At 42.3% G+C, this 27,348-nt stretch overlaps 1 protein-coding gene across 3 annotated transcripts; it reads left to right on the forward strand.

Moving 5' to 3' along the window:
* Window positions 1-428: 428 nt before the first annotated feature.
* Window positions 429-26,796, forward strand: cdkn2aip (CDKN2A interacting protein). 3 transcript variants are annotated; one of them, XM_072257705.1, is made up of 3 exons: window positions 429-737; window positions 13,822-13,952; window positions 20,613-26,796. In XM_072257705.1, exons 1-3 carry the CDS (start codon window positions 505-507, stop codon window positions 21,569-21,571), a joined length of 1,323 nt encoding a protein of 440 aa, XP_072113806.1. In that variant the 5' UTR covers window positions 429-504; the 3' UTR covers window positions 21,572-26,796. The 3 variants fall into 3 exon arrangements, with proteins under 3 accessions (XP_072113806.1, XP_072113807.1, XP_072113808.1); XM_072257706.1 differs by having other exon boundaries at window positions 20,616-26,796; XM_072257707.1 differs by lacking the exon at window positions 429-737 and adding an exon at window positions 8,434-8,499.
* The last annotated feature ends 552 nt before the right edge of the window (window positions 26,797-27,348 follow it).

Consider the following 27,348-nt stretch of genomic DNA (forward strand, 5'->3'; position numbering starts at 1 on the left):
TCAACATATGACAGTCCCATAGATGCTGCCAGCATTTTGTGTGGGTTGCTTGGATTTCCAGCACTGTAGATTTTCTCTTGTTTGTAATTAGTGGAGGGGCTTCCTACAGTTCCACTCCAGCCCGTGGGAGGTGCTACGTGCAGTTACTCTCCGCACCGTGGGAGGCGCTACCGGCAGTCACTCTCCGCACCGCGGGAGGCGCTACCGGCAGTCACTCTCCGCACCGCGGGAGGCGCTACCGGCAGTCACTCTCCGCACCGCGGGAGGCGCTACCGGCAGTCACTCTCCGGCCCGCGGGAGGCGCTGCGTGTAGTTCCACTCCGGCCCGTGGGAGGCGCTACCTGCAGTTACTCTCCGCACCGGGGGAGGCGCTACCTGCAGTCACTCTCCGGCCCGCGGGAGGCGTGGCTGCGCTGTCTGCATTTCCTCTCATCCCCGGCGGAGGTGTCGTTTCTCGAGCCGGGCCCGGGCGGTGCTTCGGCTCGGCCTCGGTGTCGTCGCGCAATGGCGGTGGACGAAGTGTCCGAGTTTCTGCAGCAGAACCGGCGGCTCTCCGACTGGCTGGAGACGGTGAAGGGAGACAGCGAGGCGGAGGGGCATTGGAAGGCCCGGCGCGAGTTCATCCTCCGCAACATGCCGGAGGAGCAGAAGGCGAGCGGCGCGGAGCCGGGGCTCAACACCGACCGACTCCTCGCCCTCTCCATGGTCTGGGCCAACCACGTCTTCCTGGGCTGCCGGTGAGTGGGGGCCGGCCCGGGCCTCGGGCTAATGCTCTGGTGGCGACCCGAGTCATGGATCAACGGCGCCGGATACCGCGCTTGCTCTTGATCTAATAAGATGTCTAATATTTTAGTACTAGTTGTGCGGGAAATAACTTCATAAGAACGGCAAGGTCTGGTTTAGTAGCCCCCGCGAAATATGAACTGAGCCTGCCTATTCCTGATGGGAAACATTAAGAATCGAGTTTGCACCAACCACTAATGTTGCAAAACGTGCTCCGCATGAATACTTATTAAGTTACAAGTTAGATATCAAGCTGGTGAAGGGACGTAAGGTTTATTAAGTTTGCTTAAAAGCAGGAGAGTTTAGCTAACCGAAGGAAACGGTGTTAGTAGAGGTGGCGGTAGGTAACAGCCGAGTTTCGATCTGTAAGGACGCGTTTTTATTTTGGATGCGGGAAGCACGAGGAGCTGGACATCTGACCAGCTTCCTGTCCGGCGCAAGAGATTTTGCAGACGCTGGAAATCTTGAACACGCAGAAAACGCTGGAGGAACTCAGCTGGTCAGGCAGCAACTGTGGACAGTCGACGTTTCGGGTGGAGTCCTGATGAAAGTTTTCGGCCCGAAAAGTCGACCTTATTTCCCTCTGTAGAAGTATCAGAACTCAGTACGTCTAGCATTTTATGTGCGTGTTCCTGTCCATCTGTCGGATACAGTGTACACACGTCTTGACAAAATGTCAGCAGCCCTACAGAATTTATGTTGAAATGTTCTTTGAAGTGGTAGAAATCTAAGGATAGGGTAAGGGGGGAAATCCAAGGATAGGGGACCTCCACTGATGCAAGTGCAGTAACAAATAATAGGAGTTGGAGTTTGCCAGTTGACCCAATGAATTTGAACCGACCCATGATTGAACTACCATGCCAATTTCCTGTGCTATCACCGCATTCCTTAATACCCAGAGATCTTTTGATCAATGACTGCAGATTGAAAATGCCCAACATTCACCATCCTTTTTATGAGGAAATTCCATCATCCAAATCATTGACAAAAACGCGAAAAGAAGCTGTTCCAGTACCAACCCCCTGTGGAACACCATTTGTCCTCAGCAGCCAACCAGAAAAGGCCTGCTTTATTCCTACTCTGCCTCCTGCCAGTCAGCCAATCTTCTGTCCGTGCTAGTATCTTTTCTGTAATACCATGCACTCTTGTTAAGCGGCATCATGTGTGGCATCTTGTCAAAGGCCTTCGGAAAATCCAAGTACACAATATCCACTGACTCTCCTTTGTCTCTCCTGCATGTTATTTCCTTAAAGACTTCCAACAGATTTGGCAGGCAAGATTTCCTCTCAAGTAAACTATGTTGACTTTGGCCTGTTTTTGTCATGTGTCTCCAAGTACCCCAAACCTCATCCATAATAGGGGACTCCGACATCTTCTCAACCATGGAAGTCAGGCTAAGTGTCCTATATTTTCCCTTTTCCTGCCTCCCTCCCTTATTAAAGAGTGGAGTGACATTTGCAATTTTTCAGTGGTCTGGAACCATTCCAGAATAGAGTGATTCTTGAATGTTCATAACTAATCTCTCCACAATCTCTTCAGACACCTCTTTCAGAACCATCTGGTGCAGCTGACTTACTTTCAAACCTCTCAGCTTCCCAAGTACTTTCTCCTTAGTAATAGCAACTTGCATTCACTTCGGCCTCCTGACACTCAAATTTTTGGCATAATACTGCTTGTCTCTTCTACACCAACACTGACACTATTTCTTTATTCCCCCATTACTATTTCGCCAGCAATCCAACATCCACTGTCATCTCTCTATCTATCCTCTTGTATTACTGGCTCGCCTACTTTCATATTTCATCTTTTCTCTCCTTATGGCTTTTTAGTTGCCTTCTATTGTTTTTTAAAACTTCCAAGTCCTCTAACTTAGCACTATTTTGTGCTTTTTTTATATAACCCCTCTTTTCCTTTAATCCTGTCCTTGACTTCCCTTGACAGCCCTTTAGAATACTTCATCTTTGGGATGTATCTATCCTGCACATTCTGAATTGCTCCCAGAAACTCCAGCTATTGCTGCTCTGCCATCATCCCTTATAGCAGCGGTCCCCAAGCATGTGCTACTGGGCCGTGAGGGAACAATATGATTTGGCGATATGAGTCAGCTACACCTTTCCTTATTCCCTGTCATGCCCACTGTTGAGCTTGAATGCACGTGAGGTCATTACGCACGCGAGGTCATTCCCCGCACGTCATCTATGTCGGCGCGGGAAGGAGATCAACTCCTCAAGCTTGTAAATGACGGCGGGCTGAAAAGTATGTTTTGACATAACATCTCTGCCAGCATTCTGGATCAAAGTCAAGGCTAAATATCCTGAGATAACCACGAAAGCACTGAAAACGTTGCTTCCATTTCCAAAATATCTCTGCGATGAATGCAACAAAAACAAAATTGTGGAATAGACTGGACATAAGGAACCTCCTTCGAGTATCGCTGTCTCCCATCACCCCTCGGTGGCACCGTCTTGTTGCAGGAAAACAAGGCCAGGTCTCCCACTGATTCAGCGATATTGGTGTGTTGCAGTGATTTTATATGTTCATACGTGGAAAATATGTGCTGTGTGTTTAATATCCAAACGTTACTTAAAATGTTATGATGCTATTGACTTATATAACCATATAACAATTACAGCACGGAAACAGGCCATCTCTGCCCTTCTAGTCCGTGCCGAACGCGACTCTCACCTAGTCCCACCGACCTGCACTCAGCCCATAACCCTCCATTCCTTTCCTGTCCATATATCTATCCAATTTAACTTTAAATGCTAACATCGAACCTGCAGCTACCACTTCTACTGGAAGTTCATTCAACACTTACTTCAAGCTCCCCTGTCCTCCTCTGGTAATTGACCTATCACTATATTCATGTGAGGAAAATATGCGCTGTGTGTTTAATATTAAATTCATTAAATAAACCCTTTTAGAAATGAAATTGAGTGTATTAGCCACTTATCACCTATATTCCGGTCGTGATTAACACCCCCCCGAACAGAATCACCAAAAACGATTTGTAGAAAAAAATCGGCACGTACATACATGCACACACAGGTGCCCACGCAAGGCTCCATGTTCATTGTAGTCTTTCTCGGGGTAAATACAACGTGTTTGACTGCTACTCTTGTCCGTTGGCAACCCTAACTTCCCCCCCCCCACCCGGGTTGGCCAGTCCGTGAGAATATTGTCAATAATAAACCGGTCCGCAGTGCAAGAAAGGTTGGGGACCCCTGCCTTATAGTATCCCCTTCCAATCAACTTTGGCCATCTCCTCTCTCATGCCTCTGTAATTCCCTTTAATACAGATACATCTGACTTTATGTTCTCCTTCTCAAACTGCATGGTGAATTCTATCATGAATCAGTATCAGGTTTCTGATTCATAATATATATTATATAATAATATATGATCACTGCCTCCTAAGAGTTTTCTTTACCTTAAGCTTCCTCATCTAATCTGGTTCATTATACAGCACCCAATCCAGAATTGCTTTTCCCCTAGTGGACTCAACCACAAACTTCTCTAAAAAGCCATCTCATAGGCATTCTACAAATGTTCTCTCTTGGGATCCAGCACTAACTTGATTTTCCCAATCTACCTGCATATTGAGATTGTAACATTGCCTTATTTACATGCCTTGTCTATCTCCTGTTGTAATTTATATCCCACATCCTGGCTGTTTGGAGGCCTGTATATAACTCCCATCAGAGTCTTTTTACCTTTTGCAGTTTCTTAACTCTACCCACAAGGATTCCACATCTTCTGATCCAATGTCACCTCTGATTTCAATTTTTACCAACAGAGCCACCCCATCCCTTCTCCCTTTCTGCTTGTCCTTTCACTACAAAATACATACTTGGGTGCTAAGCTCCCATATGAGCTTCTTTCAGCCATGAATCAGTGATGCCCACACTATCATACCTGCCAATCTCTTAACTGCACTGCAAGATCACTTATTCCATATATTGTGTGCATTCAAATATAACATCTTCACTCCTGTATTCATCACCCTTTTTGATTTTTCACCATGTTACACTTCAACTCATGCCCTATCTTCTGTCTTTCCTTCCTCACAGTCTCACCACACACTGTATCTACTTCTATATCAAGTGCCCCGTCCTCAGCCCTATCACCCTGATTCCCGTCCCCTTGCCAAATTAGTTTAAAGCCTCCCCAACAGCTCTAGCAAACCTGCCTGCAAATTGGTTTCCCTTGGGTTCAGGTGTAACCTATCCTTTTTGTACATCTCTCTCCAGAAGAGATCCCAGTAATCCAGGAATCTGAAACCCTGCCCCCTGCACCAGATCTTTAGCCACTCGTTCATCTGTACTATCATCCTATTCTTGCCTTGACTAGCATGTGGCACTAGGAGTAACTCAGAGATTACTTACTACCTTGGAGGTCCTGCTCCTCAGACTCTTAGACCATAAGATATAGGAGCAGAATTATGCCATCTGGCCCATCAAGTCTGCTCTGCCATTCAATCATAGCTGATCCTTTTTTCTTCTCCTCAACCCGGCCTTCTCCCCGTAACCTTTGATGCCATGTCCAAACAAGAACCTATCAATCTCTGCCTTAAACACACCCAACGACCTGGCCTCCACAGCTGCATGTGGCAACAAATTTCACAAATTCACCACCCTCTGGCTAAAGAGATTTCTCCACATCTCTGTTTTGAAAAGGCGCCCCTCTATCCTGAGGATGTGCCATCTTGTCCGAGACTCTCCCACCATGGGAAACATCCTTTCCACATCTACTCTGTCTAGGCCTTTCAACATTTAAAAAGGTTTCAATGAGATCCCCCCTCATCCTTCTGAATTCCGGCGAGTACAGACCCAGAGCCATTAAATGTTCCTCGTATGATAACCCTTTCATTCCTGGAATCAACCTTGTGAACATCCTCTGGATCCTCTCCAATGCCAGTACATCTTTTCTAAGATGAGGGCCCCAAAACTGTTCACAGTACTCGAGGTGAGGCCTCACCAGTGCCTTATAAAGCCTTAGCATCACATCCTTGCTGTTGTATTCTAGACCTCTTGAAGTGAATGCCAACATGGCATTTGCCTTCCGCACCACCGACTCAACCTGCAAGTTAACCTTTAGGGTGTTCTGCACAAGGACTCCCATGCGCCTTTGCATCTCAGATTTTTGGGTTTTCTCCCATTCAGAAAATAGTCCACACATTAATTTCTACTACCAACGTGCATGACCATGCATTGTATTTCATTTACCACTATTTTGGCCATTCTCCTAATCTGTCTAAGTCCTTCTGCATTCTACCTGTTTCCTCAGTGCTACCTGCCCCTCCACCAATCTTTGTATCATCTGCGAACTTGACAGCAAAGCCATTTATTCCATCATCATCCTAAATCATTATTATACAGTGTAAAAATAAGTGGTCCCAACACCGAACCCTACAGAGCACCATTGGTCACTGGCAGCCATCCAGGAAAGGATCCTTTTATTCCCACTCGCTGTATCCTACCAATCAGCTCATGCGCTAACCATGTTAGTAAATTTCCTGTAATACCATGGGCTCTTAACTTAATAAGCAGCCTCATGTGTGGAACCTAGTCAAAGGCCTTCTGAAAGTCCAAATATACAACATTCACTGCATCCCCTTTATCTATCCTACTTGTAATCTCCTCAAAGAACTCACAACAGGTTCGTCAGGCAGGATTTTCCCTGAAGGAAACCATGTTGACTTTGTACTATCTTATCCTTTTTCACCAAGTACTCCATCACCTCATCCTTAACAATTAACTCTAACATCTTCTGACTGAGGTCAGCCTAACTGGTCTATAATTTCCTTTCTGCTGCCTTCCTCCTTTCTTAAAGAGTGAAGTGACATTTGCAATTTTCCAGTCCTCTGGCACCATGCCAGAGTCCATTGATTTTTGAAAGAGCACTTCTAATGCCACCACAATCTCTAACGCTATCTTTTTCAGAACCCTAGGGTGCAGTTTATCTGGTTCAGGTGACTTATGTGCCTTTAGGTCCTTCAGCTTTTTGAGTACCTTTTCTCTCGTAATAGTAACTGCACCCACTTCTCTTCTTTCACACACTACAACTTCAGGCATACTGCTGGTGTCTTTCACAGTGAAGACTGATGCAAAATACTCATTTAGTTAATTAGCCATCTCCTTGTCCTCCGTTATTATTTTTCCTTAATTTTCTAGGGGTCCTCTATCCACTCTCATTTCTCTTATTTTTTAACATACTTGAGAACAACTTTTACTATCCACTTTGATATTATTTGCTAGCTTGCTTTCATGTTTCATCTTTTCCCTTCTAATGATTTTTTTATTTGCTCTCTATAGGTTTTTAAAAGCTTCCCAATTCTCCATCTTCCCATAATCCTCTTTCTTAATTCCCCATACTCACTACACAGGACCCATTATTTTTTTCTCTACTTATGGTATTGGTGTCAATGTGCACCATGATACTTCACTGTCGCCAAACAATTGATACTAAAATGTACAATCATCACAGCGATATTTGATTCTGCGCTTCCTGCTCCCTGGATTACAAATATTAAATATTAAAAATAGTAAAAATTAGTAAATATTAAAAATTTAACTTATAAATTGTGAATAGAAAATAGAAAAAATAGAAATTAAGGTAGTGCAAAAAAAACCGAGAGGCAGGTCCGGATATTTGGAGGGTACGGCCCAGATTTGGGTCAGGATCCGTTCAGCAGTCTTATCACAGTTGGAAAGAAGCTGTTCCCAAATCTGGCGTACGAGTCTTCAAGCTCCTGAGCCTTCTCCTGGAGGGAAGAGGGACGAAAGGTGTGTTGGCTGGGTGGGTCGTGTCCTTGATTATCCTGGCAGCACTGCTCTGACAGCGTGCGGTGTAAAGTGAGTCCAAGGATGGAAGATTGCTTTGTGTGTTGTGCTGCGCCGTGTTCATGATCTTCTGCAGCTTCTTCCGGTCTTGGACAGGACAACTTCCATACCAGGTTGTGATGCACCCTAGAAGAATGCTTTCTACGGTGCATCTATAAAAATTAGTGAGGGTTTTAGGGGACAGGCCAAATTTCTTTAGTTTTCTCAGGAAGTAAAGGCGCTGGTGGTCCTTCTTGGCAGTGAACTCTGCTTGGTTGGACCAAGTCAGGTCATTTGTGATATTGACCCCAAGGAACTTAAAGCTTTTGACCTGTTCTACTTGCACACCACCGATGTAAATTAGGTCGTGCGGTCCGCTACTCCTTCTGAAGTCAACAGCCAATTCCTTCGTCTTGCTGAAGTTGAGGGATAGGTTATTGTTTTCGCACCATGTCACCAGGTTCTTAATTTTTTCTCTGTACTCAAACTCATCATTACCCGAGATACAGCCTACAATTGTTGTGTCATCAGCAAACTTATATATTGAGTTTGATGGAAACTTGGCTACACGATCATGGGTGTACATTGAGTACAGCAGGGGGCTGAGTACACAGCCTTATGGGGCACTGGTGCTCAGAGTGATTGTAGAGGAGAGCTTGTCCCCTATTTTTACAGTCTGGGTCCTGTCTGTGAGGAAGTTGAAGATCCAGCTGCAGATCTGAGTGCTAAGGCCCAAGTTCCAGAGCTTAGGAATCAGTTTATTTGGAATGATGGTATTAAAGGCAGAGCTGTAGTCAATGAAAAGGAATCTTAGGTATGCGTCTTTATTCTCCAGGTGTTCTAAGGAGGAACGTAGGGCCAGAGAGATGGCATCTGCCGGTGACCTGTTGCTCTGGTAGGTGAATTGCAAAGCATCGAGGTTGACCAGTAGGCTGTGGTTGATGTGTGCCATAACCAATCTCTCGAAGCACTTCATAGCAATTGATGTCAGAGCCACCGGTCGATAGTCATTCAGACATGCCACCTTGCTCTTCTTCGGCATTGGGATTATCGTTGCCTTCTTAAAACACGAGGGGATCTTAGACTGAAGCAAGGAGCAGTTGAAGATGTCAGCAAACACTCCAGCTAGCTCGCTTGCACAGGCCAGGAGAACCCGTCCTGGGACGCCATCTGGGCCCGTTGCCTTCCTTGGATTTATCTTCAGGAATGCCCTTCTAATGTCCTCCTTGGTGACGATGAATCTCGATGCCACCAGGTCTGGTTCATTCGGAGGGAGCGGGACGCTCCTTTTCTGTTTGAATAGAAACAAAGAAAATAGGTGCAGGAGTAGGCCATTCGGCCCTTCGAGCCTGCACCGCCATTTATTATGATCATGGCTGATCATCCAACTCAGAACACCGCCCCAGCCTTCCCTCCATACCCCCTGACCCCCGTAGCCACAAGGGCCATATCTAACTCCCTCTTAAATATAGCCAATGAACTGGCCTCAACTGTTTCCTGTGGCAGAGAATTCCACAGATTCACCACTCTCTGTGTGAAGAAGTTTTTCCTAATCTCGGTCCTAAAAGGCTTCCCCTCTATCCTCAAACTGTGACCCCTCGTTCTGGACTTCCCCAATCTTGCGTAGAATACGTTAAGTTCGTCTTGAAGAGAAGCGCCACAGTTATTGATATTCCCAGCCTTTTCTTTGCACCCAGTGAACTCATTCAGACCCTGCCATAGTCTACTGGCCTCCCTCTGGTTAGCCTGGGCTTCCAACTTGGCTCGATATTGCCTCTTGGCGCCCTTAATGGCTTTCCGGAGTTCGCGCCTGGATTCCGTGTAGCGACTGGTATCCCCGGATCTAAAAGCTGCAGTTCTAGCCTTTAAAAGGGACTTGACCTCATAATTCATCCAAGGTTTCCAGTTAGGGAATACCCGGATCGTCTTGCGAGACACACAGTCCTCCGTGCATTTCCAAATAAAGTCCATGACAGCTGAGGCATACTCATCGAGGTTAGCTGCCGAGTCCTTGAATACTAACCAGTCCACCGATTCAAAGCAGTCACGGAGGAGCCCATCCATTTCCTCCGTTCAATGCGACACTACTTTTGACACTGTGACCTCCCGCTTCAGTTTCTGTTTGTAAGCCGGGAGGAGTATGGCCTGATGGTCCGATTTTCCGAAGTGAGGGCGTGGAGCGGAACGGTAGGCATCCTCGACTGCTGTGTAGCAGTGGTCAAGTATATTCAGGCCTCTAGTGGGGCAGGAGACATGTTGGTATAACTTTGGCAGTGCCTTTCTGATGTTGGCCTGGTTAAAGTCCCTGGCTGTAATGAGCAAAGCCTCCGGATACCTGGTCTCAAGTTCACTGATGTTGGCATACAGTATGATCTATGGCTGCTCACCCTCCCCCTTGATCGTATTGTGAAACCACTCTGAGACATCCTGGACCCTGGGAGGCGAGCTCATCATCCTGGCATCTTTTTCACGGCCACAGAGTCTCCTGTCAGTCTCCCTAACTATTGATTCTCCTATCACTGTCACTGCATTTGATTTTACTGGTCCCTGCTGAGCCACAGAGCTAGCCACAGTGCCACTGCCACGGCTGCTGCTGTGCCCTGATAGATCAATACCCTGCCCCTACCCCTGCAGTATCCAAAGGGGGTATACTTGCTGGTGAGGGGAATGGCCACAGGGTAACCCTGCACTAACTACTTACTCTCCTTACTTCTGGTGTTCGCCCATCTACTATCTGAAGCTTGTTCCCTTGGTGTGACCACCTCAGTAAAGGTCTCATCTGAGGTTTTCAGCCTCTTGGATAGTCCTGATTACATACAGCTCCAGCTTCAGTTCTGTGACTTTGTCAGTCAGGAGGTGAACTTCGGTGCATTTCCTGCAGATGTAGTCATCAGGGAGACCCTCATAATCCCCCATCTTACAAGAGGAGCATTCTAGACCTACTAGCCTGCCTACACTTGTTATGCCTTTTCCTACAATCAACTAAATAACTCCAGAACTTTAGCCTATGCCTGTTCTTGCCGAAGTCTGTTAACACTGGCCCATTCCCACAATTGCCACTCCACTTACACCTCCATTACTGTTATTGGCTCAAACAAGACTCACTTCTGATGAGTCTTGCTGTTTTCAAATAGCTCCCGCCCTTCAAGACGTCACCCGCAGCTTCTAATGATGTAACATTTGGTTCTAGGTTCCTCAACTAGTATAAATATCATTCTGCATCCCACTTGTTATGCACTGTAAGAATTCTTATCCCATGAAAATATGTATAAGTATAGTTTACTCAATTTTTTTTCTCCAATCCAATCTGGCGAATTAATGCTGTGCTCCCTCTATGGCAAATCAAATACAGGTCCACAATCCCTTAACTGAAATCCTTGGGGCCAGTTAAATTTCGTGCTTCAGAATTTTTCGAATTTCAGACCCCCCCCCCCCCCATACCAAAAACCACGTGTGCACAAGTCCCTTATTTAACCTGCCTCAGTGCGGTGGACTTTAAGATCCAGCAGTGCACCAAACCTACGCGCATCCTCCCGTATACTTTAAATCATTTCTAGATTACTTATAATATCTAATACAATGTAAATGCTATGTAAATTGTTGTTATACTCTATTGTTTAGGGAATAATGACAAGAAAAAATTTTATTTCCAACAAAAATATTCAGTAAAACATAAACGTATACAGCTTCAAACGAACCAAATCAAACACATGGTAAATGACTTACTGGAATAAATATAGAACGTCACTGTCACTATAAAACTTCAGTAATTTGTCTTTCTGTTTATTTAAATCATATACAGTGGTAGTTCCGACACTATTTTCTTCAGTAAGATGCTACACAGACACACCACGATGAAGCTTCTGCAATAACTCCACTTTCTGCGTTATTGATAATGATAGATGCTTCCTTCTCTTTTTCTCAATGTTACCCATAGGGCTACCTGCAGCTCTTTTTGACATTTTCACAGTGAAATTAAACACAAAGTCAACAGTGAACACAAAATATCAGTGAACAGCAAATGCACGTGTAACCAGTACGAGTGCTGAGCCACAACTGGCGGCCTCTGCTAGTGCTGCCACGTCACATCCGAGTGACGTCAGCTGTTGGCGAAAAAAACTTCGGTTTTTGGTGCTTTTTGGATTTTAGGATTTCAGATAAAGGAATGTGCACCTGTAGTGTTTTTTTTCAGCTGAGACCAAAGCTGTACAGAATGGTCTATGTTACCGTAGTCAGATATCTTAACTACTAATAAAAGCCATCACACTATTTGATTTCCTAATTTCTTGCTATGCTGTATGTATCCCTTTGGATATCAACAGTGCCCATTCTCACCATTTGAAAGATACTGTGCTATTCCTTTCCATGCACCAAAGTCAATAACTTTGCTTTTTCTTCCCCCAAGTGACATATACATTCACTCAGCTTTCCTATGTCCTTTGAAACTTCTTTACATCTTCCCCTCTATTTTGCCCTTTTTTCAATCATCACCAAAAATGAAAACACATTTGTTCCACTATAGGTCATAGATAGCCAATAGTAATTTTCAGTAGAGTATCTTATACTTCAAAGGAATAATTGCAAATTGGAATCAGACTTGTTATCACTGATTAATGAGAAATTTGTTTTACAGTTTCAGTACAGTACAAAGACAAAAAAACCATAAATTTCAAAATAAAAGGCATAACAAGGTAGTGTTCAGGTGTTCACAGACTAGTCAGAAATCTGATGGCGGAGAGGAAGAAGCTGTTTCTAAATCATTGTGTGTGAAACTTCAGTCTCCTGTACCATCCCGCCCCTCCCAATGGTGGTGATGAGAGGGCATTTCCCAGATGGTGACCGTCCTTATTGATAGATGCTGCCTCCCTGAGGCACCACCTCTTGGAGATGTCCTGAATGATGGGGATAGTTGTGTCCATGATGGAGCTGAGTCTGGAGCCCTCTGTAGTTTCTTGTGATCCTGTGCATTTTAGCCTCCACTTGATGCAGCTACTCAGAACGCTCTCCACTGTAATCTATAGAAATTTGTGAGAATCTCTGATATATCAAATCCCCTCAAGCTCTTAAGGAAGCATAGGAAAAGAGAGATTGGGAATAATTGATTTCATTTCAAGGTAGCACGATGAACCCCCCCCCCCCCCCCCCCCAATGCTCTGATGTTTAACTGGGTATCTCGAAAGTAAATCAAGTTCAGGTAAATCTAAGTAACATTTATATCAAATAAACATGGAATCGTGTTTCATCTAATTACAATAGGTTTCAATTTGTACTTTTAACGTCAGAGAAATGTATACATTATACATCCTGAAATTCTTTTTCTTCACAGACATCCACGAAAACAAAGAAGTGCCCCAAAGAATGAATGAAAGTTAAAACGTTAGAACCTAACGCGCTGCCCCCAACTCCCCCTCCCACACACAAGCAGAAGCAAGGCAATGACCCCACCTCCACCCCAACCAGCAAAAAAGCATCAGCACTCTCCACCAAGCACTCAAGCATGCAGTACAGCATCAATAAAGACACAGGCTTGCAGTACCTCAAAAACTATTCATTCACTGAGTAATTCAGCATACCACAGGCTCGCTCCCTAATCAGGGAAAAAGATGTCCCCATTTCACAGTGAAAGGGGAGACATAATAAACAACTCGCTGATTTACAATGTTAAAAGTCTGTTGCTTTTTCCGGGCTCTGCACCCAGAGAGTCAGCACCGAACTGGCACAACTCTCCAGGCACACAACCCTCTGCAGTTAACTGCCTGCTCCCGATGTTCCGTGTTCTCCCACGACACTTCAGTCAGGGGCACTGGCCTAGAATCAGCACGTCCCCAGAGCCATGAGGTACGCTCGTCTTCCAGGCTGCGGCCTTGGGATATCAAAAAGCGGCTGGTCGTGGGGCCCTGAGAGCGGGTCCCATTCCAGCAAAGAACCAAAGTCAGAGTATACTCCAGGTCAGGGTCTTCAAATGAAACCGACCCCCCCCCCCCCCCCCCCGGACACGCACGCACCCACCCTGATAAGGACAAAAAGAAATATCAAAGGTAGAAATAGAGCTGTTTCTGAAAATGCAAGCCAAGGAATCGCCACTTGGTGCTATCTTGACTTCGCCCCGGCTTGGTGTTATTTGATTGGAAGTTAAATGAGTGCTAATGTAGTCATTCACATATTTGCATTTCTAAATGTATTCTTAGTAACTGGTGACACTTGTTTTATGATTCAGATACTCAAACAAAGTGATGGATAAAGTGTTGGAGATGGGTGAAGGGATCGACGTTACAGATGCTCCAGTACACACGACAAGGGGTGAACTGGTAGCCAATAAGAAGAAAAGGGAGCTTTCAAACAACAACGGTTAGCGGATTATCTTTATACTAGAATACTTTGAAAGGTTAATCTTTGAATTTAATTAGTACCTGATGATTTTTTTTTAAGTAATTACACTTGTATTTTGTGGTGAAGTTCTGTTAAAGGTTAGTCCTTTATCAAAATTTGTCGTAATATTTTCCAAATTGGAAGTGCTATCAAAGTTCAGCCTTAAAGGGTCAAATAGTCTTAGTGTGCTACGCAATTGTGTTTCTCAGTTAAATACTGGGTATGTGATGGTGCTTAATTTCCTTGTGTGGTGTTCGTGTCCATCCAATATCTTCAAGACAGTTCAGGCTAACATCAAGTCTGTAGGGCCTTTCAGATGCTATGCTAACTGGAGACCCCTTTGGCCCCCATGCTAACAATGAAAGAGCATGAGATTGAATTTTGTTTCTGGGCCATTTGCTTATCACTGTAAATGAAACAGATAATCTGTTCATTTATTTTTTAATTAAGATACAGTGGGGTATAGGCCCTACTGGCCCTTCAAGCCACGTGCCCCCAGTAACCCCTCAGTTTAATCCTATCCTATTCCTGGGATAATTTACAATGACCAATTAACCTGTCAACCGGTATGTCTTTGGACCGTGGGAGGAACCCCGAGCACCTGGGGGAAACTTATGCAATCGTGGGGAGAATTTACAAACTCTTTATAGACAGCAGCAGGAATTAAACCGGAATCACTCATGCTGATCACTGTGCTACCGTGCTGCCCTGTTTTATTGTAGGTAGTGAGATCTAATAAACTACAAATTGGCTGCCATGTTTCCCTACAAGTGACCACATTTATTTAGTTGATAAAGAAAGGTGTGAGGTTCAGCAAGGCACTATGTAAATTAACTGCTTTTTATGTCCTATTTAATGTTACTGTCAGTTAACTCTTTCATCTGTTGGATAGACTGTTCACACTATTGAAGTAATTCACTGCAAAGTACATGAAGGTATTACATGATAAATTCTCTGTATTTAAACTATGCTGTTTAACAAAATATTAAATGTTAGCAGTCTAAGTCAGTCAGTGGATGCTGTCCCGAATCCGGGGTTGGCTATGCACCTCCATCTTCTTCGATTTTGCGACAGCACTGAGTACAGACTCTCCTCCAGTTTGTTCTCACTGGCCATCTTGGCACTTCCCCACCGAACTCGAGCCCAAGGCTGTATCGGGCTCGAGCCGCGGCCGCTTCTTCGAGCTCGGCCCTTCCTTAGACAGAGGCCTTGAGCAGGTCCAGGCACACGGTGCAGCGCCCCAGTTCATCATATCTCTTCTAACTAGGTGCATAGCATACGATTTGTAGATATGTGGCGAGGCTTTAATCTCTTCCATGGAAGATGGCCGTTGGCTCACAAGGAGCTCATCCGCCCTTTGTCAGGTCTTGTTTTTTTTTTTAGTCCTGCTGGGTTCCCTCACACCCTCCTCACCAGACTAAGTCCGGTGGGGGAGCCGGCCCAAGTCGCCGACCACTTGAACACGGCTCCCGGCTAAGTGTCGGGCGGCCACCCCCAGCCGAATCTCTCCAAGCGTCCACAGCCGACCAAAAACCATGGTTTAGCAGTCCATCTTGTCCTAACTTCAAAGGATGGAGTGTTTAAGTGAGATGGAGGAACTGAGGGAAATGCATGTTAGTAGGGAAGTGGTGTTAGGTAAATTGAGGGGATTAAAGGCAAATAAATCCCCAGGGCCAGATGGTCTGCATCCCAGAGTGCTTAAGGAAGTAGCCCAAGAAATAGTGGATGCATTAGTGATAATTTTTCAAAACTCTTTAGATTCTGGACTAGTTCCTGAGGATTGGAGGTGGCTAATGTAACCCCACTTTTTAAAAAAGGAGGGAGAGCGAAACCAGGGAATTGTAGACCGGTTAGCCTAACATCGGTGGTGGGGAAAATGCATGAGTCAGTTATCAAAGATGTGATAACAGCACATTTGGAAAGCGGTGAAATCATCGGACAAAGTCAGCATGGATTTGTGAAAGGAAAATCATGTCTGACGAATCTCATAGAATTTTTTGAGGATGTAACTAGTAGAGTGGATAGGGGAGAACCCGTGGATGTGGTATATATGGACTTTCAGAAGGCTTTTGACAAGGTCCCACACAGGAGATTAGTGTGCAAACTTAAAGCACACGGTATTGGGGGTAAGGTATTGATGTGGATAGAGAATTGGTTGGCATACAGGAAGCAAAGAGAGGGAATAAACAGGACCTTTTCAGAATGGCAGGCAGTGACTAGTGGAGTACCGCAAGGCTCAGTGCTGGGACCCCAGTTGTTTACAATATATATCAGTGACTTAAACGAGGGAATTAAATGCAGCATCTCCAAGTTTGTGGATGACACGAAGCCGGGCGGCAGTGTTAGCTGTGAGGAGGATGCTAAGAGGATGCAGGGTGACTTGAATAGGTTAAGTGAGTGGGCAAATTCATGGCAGAAGCAACTTAATGTGGATAAATGTGAGGTTATCCACTTTGGTGGCAAAAACAGGAAAACAGATTATTATTTGAATGGTGGCCGATTAGGAAAAGGGGAGGTGCAACGAGACCTGTGTGTCATTATACAGTAGTCATTGAAAGTGGGCATGCAGGTACAGCAGGCGGTGAAAAAGGCGAATGGTATGCTGGCATTCATAGCAAGAGGATTCGAGTACAGGAGCAGGGAGGTACTACTGCAGTTGTACAAGGCCTTGGTGAGACCACACCTGGAGTATTGTGTGCAGTTTTGGTCTCCTAATCTGAGGAAAGACATCCTTGCCATAGAGGGAGTACAAAGAAGGTTCACCAGATTGATTCCTGGGATGGCAGGACTCTCATGTGATGAAAGACTGGATCGACTAGGTTTATACTTGTTGGAATTTTATTGAAACGTATAAAATCCTAAAGGCATTGGACAAGCTAGATGCAGGAAGATTGTTCCCGATGTTGGGGAAGTCCAGAACGAGGGGTCACAGTTTGAGGATAAAGGGGAACCCTTTTAGGACCGAGATTAGGAAAAACTTATTCACACAGAGAGTGGTGAATTCTGTGGAATTCTGTGCCACAGGAAACAGTTGAGGCCAGTTCATTGGCTCTATTTAAGAGGGAGTTAGATATGGCCCTTGTGGCTAAAGGGATCAGGGGGTATGGAGGGAAGGCTGGTACAGGGTTCTGAGTTAGATGATCTGCCATGATCATACTGAATGGCGGTGCAGGCTCGAAAGGCCGAATGGCCTACTTCTGCACGTATTTTCTATGTTTCTAAGCCAATATACTAAATTTTCATTTTTGGAGTAGGTGGTACATTAGTGTAATGGTTCACACTGCTGCCTCACAGCTATAGACACTGGTTTTGATGCTGATCTTGGATGCTGTCTTTGTGGAGTTTGCACCTTCTCCCTGTGGGCACATGGCTTCAGTTTTTTCTTCATGCCAAAGAAGATTGCTGGCAGGTTAATTGACCGGTGTAAATTGCAGTATTGGTTGGTGGCAGAAGAAATGCAGTGTAGGGACAGAGTTAATGGCAAGGTGAGAGGTAAATATGATTGGTGTAGATGGATATTTCCATGCTTACAACTATAGTTCTGCCTATCTATAATGGCATGTCATTTGCAGGATAGGCAATTGATTTACACTTTTAACATGCATTCTGCTCATTAACTATGATCAAGTTTGGTATATTGTGAACTGCTACAGAACAATAGTATTCCTACTGAGTAAAGTAATGATTACTCTGCTTGTATGATCTTATCATTTCCCATAATAGTTTAGGCACCACGGCAGTGTAGCATTTAGCATGAGACTACTGCAGCTCGGGGTATTCTGGAGTTCAGAATTCAATTCCAGTGAGGAGTTTGTACATTCTCCCCATGACCGCGTGGATTTTCTCCAGGTGCTCTGGGTTCCTCCCACAATCCAAATATGTACTGGTTAGTAAGTTAGTTGGTTGTTGTAAATTGTCGTGTCACTTGTCTAGGGTTAAAAAGGTGGGTTACGGGTCCATGCTGTATCTCAAAAAAAAAAAAGAACATCTTTGTACCTGCTTCTGTGAAATTTTCGGCTTTATGGATCTTGATTTGTGGGAAGCTTGTAACTTTTCAAAGTTCATTTTACTTAGAAAGGTTGAAAGATTACAGGAGAAATCTCAAACTTGTTTGCATTAATTCGAATAACTTCTTGTTGCAGTTGCAGGGATAAATGCCAGGAGGGGAGATCTGTTGGAGAGGGATGAGTGTACAAGGGAGTCAGGTAGAGAGCAAATGATCCCTGTGGGGTGCGGGTGGGAGGCGCGGAATGTGCCTTCTGGGAGGATCCTGTCGGTTGCGGTGAGAGAAGGCACAAGGGAAATGGAGGAGATGCAGGTGAGGGCAGCATCAATAATGGTGGAAGGGAAAACTATTATTTGAAAAACGAGGACATCTCAGATGTTCTGAGATGGAGAGCCTCATCCTGAGAACAGATGCAGCAGAGGCATTGGAGTGAGAGAAGGGAATAGTATTTTTACAAGTTACAAATGGGAAGAGGTGCAGTAAAGATTACTGAGAGCCAGTGTAAAGAATGTTGGTAGATGATCTGTTTCCAACGATGGAGTCCGAAAGATCAAGAAAGGGAAGAGAGGTGTCAGAGATGGGCCAAGTAAATTTAAGGGCCAGATGGAAGTTGGAGGCAAACTTGATGAAATTGCTGAGCTCAGCATGGGTGCAGGAAGCAGCAACAATGCAGTCAATGAGAAGGGAGCATTACCAGCATAGTCTTGGAAAATAAGAGTTTTTAACATTTCCAACAAAATGCAGGCATAGCTGGGGTTTGAACTTGGCTTTATTTCAATAATTTCTCAAGGCAAAGGGGATTACTTTGCCTCACTTAACAGTAGTTTTTGTTTAACTCTGGCTTTATTTTAGTCAGCTTCATCTTGGGTATTAGCCACCGTAGTATCCAAGCCATCTTCAAGGAGCAGTACCTCGGAAAGGTGTCGTCCATTATAAAGGACCTCTATGATGTAGGGCATGCCCTCTTATTGTTACCCTCAGGAAGAAGGTACAGAAGCCTGAAGGCAACTACTCAGCGATTCAGGAGCAGCTGCGTCCCCTCTACCATATTTTGTTACAGAAAAGATATTGGCATGGATAGTGGAATGGCTGACATGCAGGAGGCAGTGAGTGGGAATAAAAAGGGCCTTTTCTGGTTGGTTGCCAGTGACTAGTGGTGTTCCCCTGGCGTCAGTATTGGGACGACTCCTTTTCACATTGTCAATGATTTGGATAATGGAATTGATGGGTATGTGGCAAAGTTTGTGAATGATTCGAAGATATGTGGAGCAGTAGGTAGTACTGAGGAACCAATGCGACTGCAGCAGGACTTAAACAAGTTGGAAGAATGGGCAAAAAAGTGGCAAATGGAGTACAGTGTTATGAAATGTATGATAATGTGTTTGGTAAAAGGAACAAAAGTGCAAAGTATTATTTAAATAGGGAGAAGGTTCAAACATCAGAGGTGCAGAGGGACTTTGGAGTCCTCGTGCAAGACTCCCAGAAGGTTAATTTACAGGTTGAGTCTGTGGTAAAGAAGGCAAATGTAATGTTGGTATTTATTTCAAGGGGAATAAAATATAAAATCAGGGAGATGACGCTGAGCCTTTATAAGACACTAGTCATGCTGCACTTGAAGCATTGCCAGCAGTTTTGGGCCCTGTATCTCAGAATTGGAGAGAGTCCAGAGGAGGTTCATGAGGATGATTCCAAGAATGAAGGGGTTAACATGTGAGGAGCGTTTGGCAGCTTTGGGCCTGTACTTGCTGGAATTTAGAAGAATGCGGGAGGGGGGTGATACTTTTGAACCCTACTGAATATTAAAAGGACTAGATAGGGTGGATGTGGAGAGGATGTTCTTATGGTGGGAGCATCCAGAACTAGAGGGCACAACTTCAAAATTATAGGACAACTGTTTAGAACAGAGGTAAGGAGGAAATTTTTTAGCCAAAGAGTAGTGAATGTGACAACTGATTGCAGTGGAGGCCAAGTCTGTGGTATATTTCATGCAGAAGTTGATCATTTCCTGTTTGGTCAGGGCATCAAAGGATATGGTGAGAAGGCTGGTGTATGAGGTTGAGTGGGATGTGGGATCCGGGATCAGCCACAATGAAATAGTGGGAGCAAGCTGAATGATCTAATTCTGCTCCCGTATCTTGTAGTTTTATCTCCCATCTCTTGTGTCTCCATACCTTTGACTGTTCAGTTAAAGAAAAAATGCTGAGAAAATATGTTTGAATAAAATTCTAACTACTGCCATCAACCTTTAGAATTTGAGCTTTTCCAGTTATGCAGGAAAGTCTCAGAGGTGCTTGTAGTAAAAGCAGAATTGCCTGTCTCACTCTCCATAAGCTGGTGACTGTAATTATAAATCTCCTGAACCATGTGATCCCTGCACATTTAAAATTCTTGTTACTGACTTGTTCAGCCACTATAAGTCTATAGATCCGACAGTAAGAACTCTTATTCACCGTGCAGCAGCTTATATTTTTTTAATTGCAGAGTAAATTGCATCCATATTGCTCAACTGTAGAGTCCTATTTATGGATTTCTTACTGGTGTTTTTAAACTGGGATAATATTTTTGATAAAATTCAAAAAGAAAGCTTTGATTTGAAGTATAATATTGATCCCACATAGTTATTTTTGTTTTAGCAGAAAAAATTAAAGAAGAACCTTGTGTTAAGAAAAAAGCTGTCGAAGAAGATAAATCCATTGCATTTCCTTCATTGTCTGAATCTACTGGAAATGGCAGTCAGGATGTTGATCCCAACAAAATTCCAGGTCTTGATGGTTTTCCTGACAGTGAGCCAGCAGATCCTTTGCCTGAACCTCAGGTGCAGGTTCCAGTCTGTCCTGCACCGTCCACTGACTCAAATCAAAAAGAGGTCCAGCAAATCCCAAAAGAAAATGAAGTAAAGAAAGTTAGCACACCTGCACAAGTTCCGGTTACTCATCAGCAAACACTGCCGCATCGTTCTGAATCTCCGGCGCAGATTAAGAATTTCTCAACTAATTCTTCGGAGGCTAAGCCGACTGTTCATTTAGACATAGTTGATCGCCCTGTCTCTGTAACAAATTCCCAGAAGACAGCACAGCCATCTGTTTCACAGAGTTGCAAGCCCCCCATTACGATGATCAATTTAACTCCTGAAGCTATAAAAGAGAAGCAAACATTTTACAACAAACTCTACAAGGCTATAGCATGGAAGCTGGTGTCAGCTGGTGGTTTCAGCAATGATATTAACCACTTAACCATTTTGAGTAACTGCATACAGTCAAACAAGGGGACACTTGAAAGCGTCTGTGTTCCCTTGAAAGATATTTCTGAGCTGCATTTACCACAAAGCTCTGCCCGTGAAGGAATTGTTTGTGAATTACGGTGTAAATCTGTTTATTTAGCTACAGGATATGGTAAATGCAAAGTGACTGCCAAAGATATGGCTGCCAAGGAGGCTGTGAAATTATTTTTGAAACACAAGGTTACAGTGAAGACGTGTAAAAGAAAATTCAAAGGAAATGAAATTGAGGATTTAGTACTTTTGAGTGATGACATACATCGGGTAAACTTAGCTCCTGCTTTAATGAATCCTTTAGAATCTTCTACAAGGTAAACGTACTTGTAGATGTTATTTCAATGAGTTAATCAGAAATGTTTTATATATATATATATATATATATATATATATGAATACATATTAAAAATCTGAAATCCGTTTGTTACTTGATTGTAAAAGGGAGACACTGCAGTTAAAATTATTATTTGAATTTCTGTTAACACCAGATTAAAGCTGCATTGCCCGACAGTTTCTCAGATTGATAATACCCAAGTAAGATTATTTTTAGGTTATTATTATAAATCTATTATTCTGTCAATAAGCATTGGTCTTGAAATACTCTTCAAATTGTTGTAGTTTTCCCATTGCTACTAATTGTTCTAAAGGAAAAACAAAAATGTAGCTCTAGCAAATACAATAAGACCTCAAGAATCTTTCCATCTGTATGTCAGGCTAGGGTACATTTTTTAAACTAGCTTTACAAAAGCTAAAATGTTGTATAATTTTATGTTCCAAACACATCACTGTAATAGAGTTGGTTCATTTAAACATGATTGTGATTTTAGTGTGGATTGGAATTGATCATAGTTAGGCAATCAAAACTGGTAGATAATCTGTATTGATGTTTAAAAAAAAATCCAACTTAAATGCCTACTTTTCTAAAATGACATTCAAGATAGTCAAATCGGCATGGAAAGAAAAGTGATGAAATCTGCATCTTGAGGTAGGAGAGCACTATGATTTATTCCCAAATTTGAATAGCTTTACCTGGTTCTCAGATGCAGACCTCCACCAGTTAGTGTAGAAGGAGTATTCATATCATTTTTATTGTCCTGATTTTCTAGTCTTTTAAAGTGCATTGTGAAAATGTGTGCTCTATCTCCATTTAAAGTAATGTTGCAATACAATTCAGCAGTTTTAAGTACAGTCCCAATTACTTTAATATTTTGCTCATTTCTTTCTTTGCTATTCCCTTTATAATTTTCTGCTTTGGTCATAATGTAAATATCTTGCCCTCTGCTCTTATCTAGATTTAACTCATCTATCTAATAGAGATGAATATTTATAAAAGCATCAGGGAAGCATGAGTGGCAAATGATAGGAAGTGTATGGAATCCAAGATAATGTTTTAATTAATGATCCAATGCAATGGCCTTTTCATTAGATTGAAAGAATCTGAATGATATGGTTTAAAATAATTTTTAGAGGCAGCAATTGGCATAATTTGTATTTGGTTCCAGGCTTTTCGGCTTTAATACTGGTGTGTATAGACAGTACCAACATGTTAAAAGATAAACTGAGATGTAGATAATAAGGACACGATTGCCATTGTTGCAGCCCAGTCACGCATTAGAAACTCAGTTTTAGTGTAATATTTTTGACTTTTTTTAATCCTGATCAGATACTGAATGGATATTTGTTGGAGGTTCCATTATATTGTAATGAGTATGCGAAATGTGTATTATCTCCTTGGATTTATGGGAATCAGTAATACTTCATTAATTTATTTGTTTAGAATGAATGGCTTAAAATATACTGTCAGGTAATGATTAGAAAAGTGGTTTTATGGAGACTAATTGCAGATGACGGACAATGTTTCATGCATTGTATGCAAGTTAAATGTATTTGTTTTCTCCTGTGACGCATGTAAACCAGATCTAATCATTAGATTGCATCTAAATATATGTGAAGAAATCCACAATTATTAACTCAAAGGATGCTAATTAATTCTGAATTGTATTGGTAATTATCTTGCCTGTGCTCCAACTCTTACATCTGGGAATATCTCTGCCCTGTCAAACAATTTCCTAATTTTTATATCAAATCATCCCTTGGTCTCTGTTTCACTAGAGAAAGGCACACAATCTTGCAACACACAAAATGTTGGAGAAATTCAGCAGGTCAGGCAATATCCATGGAAATGAACAAGCAGTCAACATTTTGGGTCGAGATCCTTCAGGACTTGGAATTTTTTTTTCATGTTAGACATAGCCTCCTCTGTGTTCTAGAATCAGAATCAGGTAACCTGTTTTGTTCAGGTGAGTTATGGATCTGTGCTTTAATATACCTTTGCTTTTTCACTTCCATTTAAGCACTTTCTGAGTGGCTTCCTTATTCTTCCTACCAAAATATATCGCCTCAAACACATGTTCAACAACAATTCTATATGTTACTTTTCACCCTCCAAAATTACTGCGTAAATTTGGTGTTATCCACAAATTTGAGTTCTCTTCCAATTCTGAATTTGTGAATAATGCTGTTCTATGCACTAATTATCTCTTTTACCACTTTCCCACATCTTACTACCATGAATGAGTATCATGCAGATGAGTAATGTCTCTTAAAATGAAGTAAGAATGTAGTTAATGGATTAAACTAATCTTCTGACTCAATTGCAAATGATATGCTTTAGTAATGAGATGGTCAAGCTTTATATGTTTTAATTTTCATTTAAGCTGATTTCAATGAAAAATGCTCCACTGAGCATATTTTTTAAACAGAAATAATGGCCAGAAGTCATTGGATTAGGGTCATCACTGTAAAGTTTGGTTGCATTGTGTCTGTAAAATAACAAGGACCCAACAGTATTAATTTTTCTTCAGAAATGGTGTTTCCAGAATTCTATGCTAAATACATTTGACTGTTAACCTCCTAAAAACGGGTTTTGATCTTTAATCCGGAAACAACACATGCCAATATCTGCTGTTACGTTTTGCCTAAACGTATCTAAAAGTAGAGCCTATTGTATTGATATGTTGCTATTCCGGGCTCAGATGGAGTGTGTATATTGAATGGCAATGATTCATCTTTTGTGGCTTGCTGAGAAATTTAAATCAAAGTTGAAATTACAGATAGCGCTAATAGCAAATCGCTTTTGTGTGTGCTATGACAAACAACCAACATAACTCAGCCCTTGTTAAATTGAATCCTTTTTCTGACTTTCATTTGAACAGCATAATGTTGATATTAGAAAAATAAAGCCAAACAAATGGTTGCCACCCATGAGAGCATTACTTAATGGCCAACACCATTGAAGACCTGCACAAATGTGCAAATCAAATAATGCTTTTTAAAAAGTTGCAGTGTTACACCTTCAGTTGGGGCCAGATGTAGTTTATTTGGCAGTGCTTTTCCTATTTAGTTTCTGTCCCTTTCCAAAGATTTAATGTTAGTGCTCACTCCACTGAAAAATGAAGGAAGTGTGACACTTCTGTATTTTGTATGTCAGTGCAGATTGTTGTAACTAAGTGTTAAAGATAATCACAAATATAAACTGCGAATGCTGGAAAACTGAAATAACAAACATAGGAAACGGCACTGGGAAAGAGATTAGAAAAGTTGGCTTTAAGTTGCCGAGAGGGTGGGAGAGAGCAAAGGCATGGGGCAAATAAAAGGGCAAAATGTGAAATGAATAAAATCCATGAAATAATGATCATTTGAATGAAGATACAAGTAAACAAGAGTTGAAAAAAGTGCAGAGCTGTAAAGCTTGTCCATCTGTGTTAAAAGAATTTTTTTTTAAAAAACTGAAGCAATATCACAGAAAGATTGTCCATTTATCAGAACTGACTCAGTTATTTCTAGTTATTACATGGCACTTGGTGGGAGGTTGCTGTCAAATCATTCTGGGAAGGAAAAAATAATAATTGCAAAATTTCTTAACTTGATGTTAGTTCACCTAATATCAAGGTTTGTATCCTGACAATGAATCTTTAGCTAAAGCATTAATATTCCAGAGCTCAAATTCTTCAAAAGATTTATGAATACTTTTTTCTTATGCTCATGGTGTACTAACAGTGTAAGTTAATAGTTCAAGTACTTTGGTGTATTGTTGTTTAGTCCAGGACCAAGGTATTATGAGAAAGAATATTGTTATAATTATATTTCATGATGCAAATCCCCTCCCCCCACCATTTAATGTAATCAGATAGATAACTGCTTTTTGAAATGTTGAAAATGTAATAACAGTGTAGAGGCTTCCTTCCTATATTCTAATAACTGATATAAATGACAACTAATGTGTTGGCGCATGGCCAAGTGGTTAAGGCGTTGGTCTAGTGATCTGAAGGTCATTAGTTCGAGCCTCAGCTAAGGCAGTGTGTTGTGTCCTTGAGCAAGGCATTTAACCACGCATTGCTCTGCGATGACACCAGTGCCAAGCTGTATCGGCCCTAGTGCCCTTCCCTTGGACAACATTGGTGGCGGGGAGAGGGGAGACTTGCAGCATGGGCAACTGCCAGTCTTCCATACAACCTTGCCCAGGCCTGCACCCTGGAAACCTGGAAATCCATGATCTCACGAGACAAAATGAGAATTTCCCCTTTTTCAGTTAAGTACATTTTGTGCTTTAGGTTGAGTGGCCAGCAAGTTCTAAACTTAACTTGCATGTTTGAAAGCACTAATGGTCCTTAGCGGATTCTGATCCTACCATAAGGGAGTTAATTATATTTCTGGCATAGACAGCTTCCTGTCCGTTCAGGACAAATTCTTTCCTCGGTTTGTTCTTTGCTTTCTTCCTGTTACTTGGCGTTGAGCATGACTTGCTTCTACTCCAGTTTTGGATATTCTTAAATGGTGGATAGATCCATTGTGGAATACACAGGTAGAGTACGAGAATCTTGGTGGGGGGCATGGAGAGTTTGTGAGGTGGTGCCACCATTCCACTGGACCTGTACATATTGCCAATAATGGGATTTCAAGTTCTCGCTTCCAGACTGAATACTGCTCCTTGATTTTGAATGGTGGTGGTCCTAGGGTTCCCACAGCTTCGCAAGAATGTTATACCCTTTCAAGAAGAATTTAAGAGCATCCTTGCTGTATTTCATCTGCATTCAGGATAATTCATTACTGTGGCAATGCTTGGAGTAGAGTACTGGTATTGGGAGTATGAAGTTGGGCATTCAATAAATAAATAGATTTAAAAGATATGACAGAGCTAGCTGAGCATAATAATGCCATGATGCCATTACTTGACAGGGTACATTGACTTTGGTTCACTTATCTCGCCAGTACATCTAACACACTATAGAAGCTCTCGTTTTTGAAGGTTATTTGTACTGAATTGACATCAATATCTGGCAATATTTTTAAACAAAAACTACTGATGCATTGTTACCTACTACAATATTGTGAGTTCAATTGTTCTGGCTGTAATCTATCAGAGTTCTAAATATAACCTAACGGTTTTTATTGCTGGGTTTGGTGTGGAACTTTCTAAACTGCTTTATATGTTTACGTAAATTGATTTCTAAAATGATATATTTGTATAAAACAAAAGTAAGCATCCATTCTTTTTGTTTTGTACTCTTTTAATAAAATATTTTCTTCTTTCTTTTGTGTTTCCTGATGTGTTCAGTTTTTCTTTATTATTTGTCTATTATAAACTTATTTTTCCAGAAAGGAAGATGCATCAAAGCACTTCATATGAAGAAAAGAATAAAGAAAAAAAATGGTCAAATTTCCCAAGGAAGTTAGAAATTGATTTTGAAAAGGGCAGAATGGAGAACTGGGAATTGAAAAATATAGTGACAGTACAAAGTGAAGAATTGTAGAAGAGGCAAAGATGAATGCAGGTCATCATAGCAAGATAATTGGCAAAAATTCTAGAAATCAGAAAAACAAAGATGGAAGCATTTGACAGGTCAAACTGAATCAATGGAGAGCAACAGAGTTGACTGATTGCTCTTTATATGAAATATCAAGTCTTACCCCCCTTTGAAGCCCATTGCTTCAAACATTTTTCTGCTTTAGAGTGGAATAGGCCAAAGGACAGATTTGAAAATTTAAGATGCTGCTCATGAAAAATGCTGAGAAACCAGAATATCTTTGACTAC

This window comes from Mobula birostris, chromosome 5 (assembly GCF_030028105.1).
Source record: "Mobula birostris isolate sMobBir1 chromosome 5, sMobBir1.hap1, whole genome shotgun sequence".
In the NCBI taxonomy this organism is placed as follows: Eukaryota; Metazoa; Chordata; class Chondrichthyes; order Myliobatiformes; family Myliobatidae; genus Mobula; species Mobula birostris.

Coding starts and splice junctions, on each gene's coding strand:
- cdkn2aip (XM_072257705.1), top strand. CDS start 505: ATGGCGGTGGACGAAGTGTCCGAGTTTCTGCAGCAGAACCGGCGGCTC. Junction 738..13,821: donor CACGTCTTCCTGGGCTGCCG/GTGAGTGGGGGC, acceptor TTTATGATTCAG/ATACTCAAACAAAGTGATGG. Junction 13,953..20,612: donor GGAGCTTTCAAACAACAACG/GTTAGCGGATTA, acceptor TTTTTGTTTTAG/CAGAAAAAATTAAAGAAGAA.